At 57.1% G+C, this 7446-nt stretch overlaps 1 protein-coding gene across 1 annotated transcript; it reads right to left on the reverse strand.

The window, feature by feature from the left end:
- Positions 1-3460: 3460 nt before the first annotated feature.
- Positions 3461-4208, reverse strand: CGGC5_v001132 (putative THOC5 family protein; the record flags this gene model as incomplete). Its single annotated transcript, XM_032029998.1, has 3 exons — positions 3461-3502; positions 3556-3799; positions 3856-4208. 3 exons carry the CDS (start codon positions 4206-4208, stop codon positions 3461-3463), a joined length of 639 nt encoding a protein of 212 aa, XP_031890328.1.
- Positions 4209-7446: the final 3238 nt, after the last annotated feature.

Here is a 7446-nt window from a genome sequence, read left to right on the forward strand (position 1 = left end):
CGCGCCTAATGAGGAACAGCAACGGCGAGGTTAGACGCGTGCTATGCTAATAGTAGGTAGGGCGAGAAGAGTGAAAGTATCGGTGTATGAGACTTTTGAGATTCGTATGCGACACGAGCACACCAGCGAACATCTCACCACGGTGCACGGAGACGGAGTGGCGCCTCCAGGGCCCAAGGACTAAGGCAGGCAGGGAAAAGACGGCGGCGACCATCCCTGCAGCAGATTGTGCTTGTCCTTCCAGCGCAGTCCCAACTCGAGAGGTATCTTAATGGTTTGGGTACTTGACGTCTCGCCGCGCCGCCGCCCTCTGGCCAAGTATCACTCGGCTTATAGAAACGTCTCCGCAGCCCTCCGCAATTTCAAAATCACAAGCGAGTGCTTGCTTTTCGCCGTACTGGACGATGCAGCCTTGAGAAGAAACGGATACGGGCTTTTGTTCGTCAGCACGACGGGCGAGCGCATCGAGCGCTTCCTGGTTTTCGCGAGCTGGTTGTATCAGGCTGGAGACACGCTGAGGCGATGTGCACATCATCCGCTGCTTCAGCTGAGAAACGCTGATAGAGCAGAGGCCATGGCATCCCCCGCGCGCTCCCAAGACTTAATCAGCGGCGGCATCAACAAGGAGATACCGGTGCCGCGGACTTCCATGGTCAATGGGCCCGGCGGTGACATAATGACGGTTGGCACCCAGCGCAAGCAACAGAACAAAGTGAAAGGGGGACGTGCCGGATGGTGGAGTGGACAAACCCTTGGCGGGCCGGCGTTTGAGATTGAACGTTTCTGAAGCTCCGAATCTGACTGGCCGCTGTGGGCCAACAAGGCCGGACCTGGAGTTCCAGGTTTCCACGTACGCGATACCTGACCAACCAACCAATCCTGCCAGAAGAATTGCCCGGCTGCCAACATGTTTTCTCGTCAATTCCATCGGGCTCTTCAAGGAGGTCGCTGTCGGCGTCTTGAGGCCTGCTGGGCTGGGATCGGAGTCTTTGTGTCGGTTGTCAGTTGACACTCGACCTCCCCCAAACCGGCCACCCTCCAAGCTTGGTATCGCGGCACCCACGTTGACCCGCACCCGCGGATCGCCATTAACTACACCACATGCAGACGCGTCGGCGGGTGATTGGAAAAGGAAAGCAGGCCAAGCGGGCCAGGAAGGCTGCAAAGGCGTGCCCTGCACTTCACATCCATCACACCACCAACGGTGAACGGCCGCGACTGGTACTGCACCACTGGACCCCCATCCACCTATATGTGTCTTGGCTCCTTAGCTCGATCCAACTGCCATCGACAGTAAGTGATTATGATTTACTGATAGCGCATTTGTCTTGGCTGTCTTGGTGGTCCAAGAGACTCACAAGTAGCCAGCCACGCTTTGCAATTCTTATTGGCTCCTTTGCCCACGATCACTGCCAATGTGGACTTGCAGTTAAAGTTGGAAGCACTTGACTCGAGTTGGTTGCGACCTCGGTTGCAAGGCACGCTGATTCATCAACAACAACGAAATCGGTACAATACATCCGATGTCGAGGGGCACTTTAACGGGGTGGACGGGGTTGAGCCACGGGCAGTATGCGAGCAATTTCGCAAGTATCAGCAGCGAGGCTGCTCTCTAAAGAAACCTTGCGCACTTTCTTGCCGTCTCGCTCGCAAACCACCTAACCCGCGGTATGGATGAGGGTTCGCCCTTGAGACATTCACCCCGTTGACGATGGGAGCTCTCGGACTCGTCCGGTTGATGGAAAGTGGCATGTCTCAACCTATTGCGACTCAGAGGGTTCGCCCCAAAGCCGTCGGGCTGCCATTCTGCACACCCAACTCCCAATGAGTGTATCGGCGGACCCGTCTAGTCGGCCGACGGGGAGCCAACTTCTGCGTCGAAATGCAGGAAACGATCTTGAAACAGGCTCCTGCAAGAACACTCAAAGGATGGGCACACTTTTTTCTCCACGCCGCACGCAAAGCGAACTCTACGCAACTTCCGCGCGTGCAGATTTCAGGCCCCGGGCAGGGTGGTGAGGAGGGATATGCAATTCGTTTGGGCCCAAGGGACTTTTTCTAATGTCCGACGGGTTGTGACAGGTTCATGAACTGGAGACGACCACCATCTCGTCGCCGCCCTCCCCCACCATTCCTTCCTTCAGACCTGTTTCTCGAACAGTGTGGCCCAAGCGACTGTGAGACAATCTACATCTGATCAAGTTCAGTGACAGCAAGCTGACGGGGCCCTTTTGGCACCCGCATGCCGCATGCTCCCTGACTGAGTCGAGGGGGGAAAGGCTGTTCTGGGACATGTACTTCGTCGAAGGCACCGATGAAACGGCCTTGCCCCAGGCGCCTTCCGACCAGGAAAAAGCCAAAAAAGAATCCCCCGGGTTTATAAAGTCTCACAAAAGCCAACGTACATCATCCCCGACAGCCGGACGGATCGACCAACCAGTCAGCGTACGGGGCTGACATTTGTCGTATCATGCCGGATCCGAGGTGAGACCTTGGGCTGCCCTGTGCGTGCGCTCTCTGTGCCTTACGGAGCAATCCTCAATCAAGCCCACGCACGCGTGCTTAGTTTGCCATGTCGCCGGACCGCTTGATCGACGACCGGCCATATGCCGTCTCGCTCGGAGTCCCCAAGTGGCGGCGGGCCGGTGACGGGGAACAAATTGGACGTCCCGCATGCCATGTCCCAACGGCCTCGGCAATTCTTAGCGGGCCTGGTATGCCGGGGAGAGTGTGTCGCGGCAGTCACAGTGTCACAATGGCATTCACAGGGCTGAACGGCGTATGTGTCGGATTGCATTAATATTCAAGCTCGCAAGCAACGACAGCGTGACGAAAGATGATGACGCTGGTCGCGCTCTCGAATATGGTAGACCGTAGTAGTACCAGCAGTCTCCTCCCATTGGAAACTCCAACAGTCACGCTCTCGCTTTCCATGTCCGTAAACCCGCTGCTGTCCGTATCTGCCGGTTCTCGGAAACGCGGCTCGAGGGATTACAACCCAAAATCCCTCAACTTTTGTTTTCCTCCGCCGGGGTGCATACAGTGTCCACCTGGTGATGAGGATGCCGAAATATCTTTGGGCGCAACCGTTTGACCACCTTACCATGAGGGCCCCGTCTCCCAAGCGAGGGCGGGGAGCGGACATTTTCGGTCGCTCCTTCGCTTTTATCTCATTCCCGACTATCCTCTTATTTCCCTGATGGGGGACCCGTGCCGAGGTGAGATTTGATATACCAGGACCTACGGCGTCCTTTGCGTCTAGACTCCCCGTCCCCGTCGATTCGTCAATTCGGGTTGTTCCATACTTGGTCGGAGATATATGCCGGACCGGTTCGCGGGATTGGTAATCGTAGTCCATCTTCCATGTCGGCCAGTTATCATGGTCAAAGTAAAGCCCAGCCAGGGAATTGCGGTCGTGACACATATGCTGGCCGAGGATTGTATCTGACACGCCGGGCACTCAGACAACCTTCTCGAAGAGCTCCTGGATTGGTTTCGCAGCCTGTATCGAACGTTAGCTTGAGCCTTCACACGGATAGCGGGTGGTTGACTAACATCGATGAACTTTTCCAGGTCCTTGTCCAGATTCGCCAGGTCGTCCTTCCTCTTCTTGTTCTCGGCGATGAGCTTCTGCTTCCTCCCCACGAGCTCCAGCCGCTGCTGCTCGAGGGTCTCGCGCTCCGCGCGCTCGTGGCCGATGCGCGCAATCATGAGGGCGTTCTCATCGGCGTCGGCGTGCTCGGGGAACTGCGCGAGGAACTCCTCGACGGGGATGAGGGGAAGCTTCTGGTAAGTATGGCTGTGCAATTCGCGGTCAGCAAACTCTGGTTCAATGGGTTCGTGACTGCAACGTACTCGTAGGACTCGCACGCCTCGATCTCGCCCTCGAGGTGTCGCTGTTCGTAGTAGAGGTTCTGCAGCTGCAGGTGCAGGCGGTCGACCTCGTGGCGCGCCTCGGCGGTCTGCGCCTTGGTCTCCCTGGCGGTGAAGTTGGCGGCGCGGTGCAGGCCGCGGAGGTGCGAGATGTTGGTGAGCAGCAGCTTCTGCTCCTTGGAGAGGCCCGCCTGCAGCTCCGGAGTGAGGGCGTCGCCGGCCGCGGACACCTCGGTGAGGAGCTGCAGGAGCTTCGCGGCTTGGTCCTGGGCGTAGCCGGAGGTCTGCAGGACCACGGACAGCTTCGGGTCGGATACCAGGTCGTTGACCGCCATGGTTTGTGGTGGATGATGCTGCGGAGATGGAATCGGGTGGGTGGGAGATGATGCCGTCGATAGCAGAAGCGTACAACGCGGCTGAGTCGTTTGGGGATCGCGTCGTCGGTCTGGCCCCGGTTTGCGCGACCGCGTTCGCAAGGCTGAAGGATGAGATCGGAATCGGACAGGGGGGTGGTGGTGTTGCTTCGGAGAGCGGGACAAAGAACGGCTCGGGCGTCGTTTAGGCGGGACGGACGGGGGCCCTTTCTTTGGTGCAAGGGTCAGAGGTACGTACGCCGGTGCGTGTGCTTCTTCCGGTCTTCGGGCCTCGCTCGCCTTGCTTCGTCTCGCCTCGGATCAAAGAAGTCTCAAAGAATGGAGAGCTCTGCTAGGTAGAACAACGCAACAGAAGCAAGGCGGAGTGGGAGAAGGCGGACGTTGCAGAAAATTGGTGCAGCCGCGGGGACCGTGCCACAGTGAGCGGATTTACTGGTCAGTGGACGCGGGTAGCAGGACGGTGCTGCCGCCATGCCCGCTGGTCCTGCAGACGGACGGCGTGCCGTCCCACCCATGGGCTCTCGGAGGGTACCTAGGTAGGTCAGAGGTAGGGTCCCAGTGTTTTGGGGCCGCTGGGCCAGTCAGTCATCTCAGTCATCCACGCGCGTCCCACTGGCTTAGTTGGAGGGCGGATGCTTCGCTGGACTCCCACGCTTGCTTGGCCTCGGTCATCGTTTCCTTGGGACTCGTCAGTCTTCAGATGGCTGAGCACTGAGCAGTAAGCCAACACTACGTACCGAGGCGATGATGTCTGGAAAGGCAAGACACGGGCCGTGGGGTACGGTAGGTACCTAGGGAAGGTGAAAGGAATGTGGAATGGGATTTCAGTCTTTGGGTCTCTACCAGGGCACTCCTCGAACGGCAGGGCACTACACTAAAGCCAGACATATGTTGGGCATGAGATTGGGCGTTGTCCCGAATTTCGCTAGCAGGCGTTTATCGCCATGGCGCTTGGGGCTAGACATGTCGGCCTTGAGGAATTGCCATCACCTGAGAGAGCGCGGATGAGCATTGGGAAGAGGGAAAGAGAGCGAGACTGAAGATGACAAGACCAAGACTCCGAAACGCACGGCATTGCGCAAACAAGTTTCTCACCGCATACTGCATCTGGCCAAGAGTCTCGAGCTACCTTATGCAGTATGCTCCTCACCAGGGATCGTCGAGCTACATATGTATTACTGATTCTCAACATCCTCTGCCATCCGCCGGGCTCCTCTTCAAGCGCTATCAGCTGCTTTCTTCAGAGAGATGCGTGGGGGGGGACGCAGTTCACTCATGCCTCAACAGGCACATACGCAGGACGTCCTGCACCCATCCGCAAGGTACGACTTGCTCCAATTGGGCGGTCACAGGCATTGACAACGGCGGCCCAGGTCCGAACCTGCAGCAATGCGGTGTCTTTCAGGGCTGTCTGTCTTGGGTTGCACAACCTAGCGATTGGGACGGGACTGTCTCCCCCAAATCCCAAATCCAATGCATGGCGGCATGGGTGTCGAATGACGCTATTGGTGGCGCGCCCGATCCGCCACGATGCGCGCTGGGCCGAACTTTACCGGACGTCCATTCAGAGAGGGCCATAGGGCCGTCCCTCCTCATCCGTGGCCCATGAGTGCATTCTTCCCATTTCCGCATTGCGCGCGGGAGGATCCCTTTTCTGGGCAGTCCATGTGCTGGCTGTTAGCCTGCTGCTACAGACCTTTTGTCGTTGTTGTTTTTGCGCTGCTGGACATGTCCATACAGGCTTCGTATGCAATCTTAAAACCCACCTTAGCAAGCGTCGAGAACCTAGCAGCAAGAAGTAGTAGTAGCCATGCAGTAAGTTTTTAAGCAATGCAAAGCGAAAGGCGAAGCGGCAGACGAGTCCAAAGATCTTTCTTTTGCCGTTTGTTTTCTCCCACTTCCCTCCGGTGCGGATCTCTCTTCTCCTCCTCTTCCCCATCCTCCCCCATGACCATTTCGTCCACCTGCTCCGAGACCGAAGAGAGACCCCGGTCGTGTGCTCGTGTATTCGTAAGGTAATCTATTCTCCTCCTCCAGCTCCTCGCCCAGCCTTTTTGGCGGGCTTATTGGTCCTATCCATCTCCTTCGTTGTAAATCCTTTTCTCTCTCAATCTTGACTTCTCATCCTCCTTCCATACTCTCTTGTGTCTTTCTGTCCGGCCGGCCTTCGGTGACCGACATCTCATCCGTGCCGTCCTTTTTGCGTATTCGCCGCACGACTCGGCTCCTAACGTTGGAGACCGCCACAAACAACAAAGCACTGTAGCAGCAGCAATAGCAACAGCAGCAGCAGCAACGGCAGCCATAGTAATTCGTCTCATAATTGCGCTCGAATCCGCTCAACCGCTCTCTGTCTCTCGCCCCTGCTCCCGTCCTCCCAAAGCTCCATCCCTATCTTCCCGATCTGAGGCACATACATACCAAAAGGCTGGACGAACGAAGACTACCTGACACCCACACACGTGCAAACAACCTCCTGCAGTCTCACTCACAGGGAGCAAAGCTGCATTCACAAGCCAGTCGCCCCAAGAAAGTCACAGTTCGCCTCCTCCTGTTCCTCGTCTCGCCGCCCCCGGGCTGCTGCCACAAACCACTCTTCAGGGTCCAGGCATCTTACGGATCTGCACGTCTTTTTACCTCTAGCTGCGCACTCTCTTGGCCCCCGGACCAATCAGTACCGCATTGTTGAGATCCCGCCCGCAAATCGGCCCCCCTCCTCCCTCAACAGACTAGAAGCATTTTATTTCGTGGAGAAGCCGAGGAAGGAAAGGAAAAAAACCGATAGCAGAGCGCCCAAAATCCGCTCTTCCGCCGTGTCCCACTCACACACAAACCCCCCCATTCTCGCTGGGCCCCCCCTTCGGACTTTGAGTATAAGCCAATTGATTCCCTCGCCTCCCACCCGTGGCTTCGCAAGTCAACACCGAAGGCTCGCCGCAACTGCAACCCACCACAACTAAACACAACCTCAAGAGCAGAGCCGCCATCGTCTCTGCTGCAATATCCGGGTGCAACCTGTTGCTTGCCAGCCCCAGGACTCCAACACTACGGTAACTTTTACTCGTTACAGACCGGCGGAGACTTAATCGGCTGCAGGCGTTTGTCTGTATCCCTTCCTGCCGAGGCCGAACCCCTCGAGCTTGGGAAACGACTTCTGTATCGTCTAAAACACAGCAGAGTAATGGACCCCCTCGTCAAC

Source organism: Colletotrichum fructicola, assembly GCF_000319635.2.
Source record: "Colletotrichum fructicola Nara gc5 chromosome Unknown KSG_Nara_v1_contig01, whole genome shotgun sequence".
Lineage (NCBI taxonomy): Eukaryota > Fungi > Ascomycota > Sordariomycetes > Glomerellales > Glomerellaceae > Colletotrichum > Colletotrichum fructicola.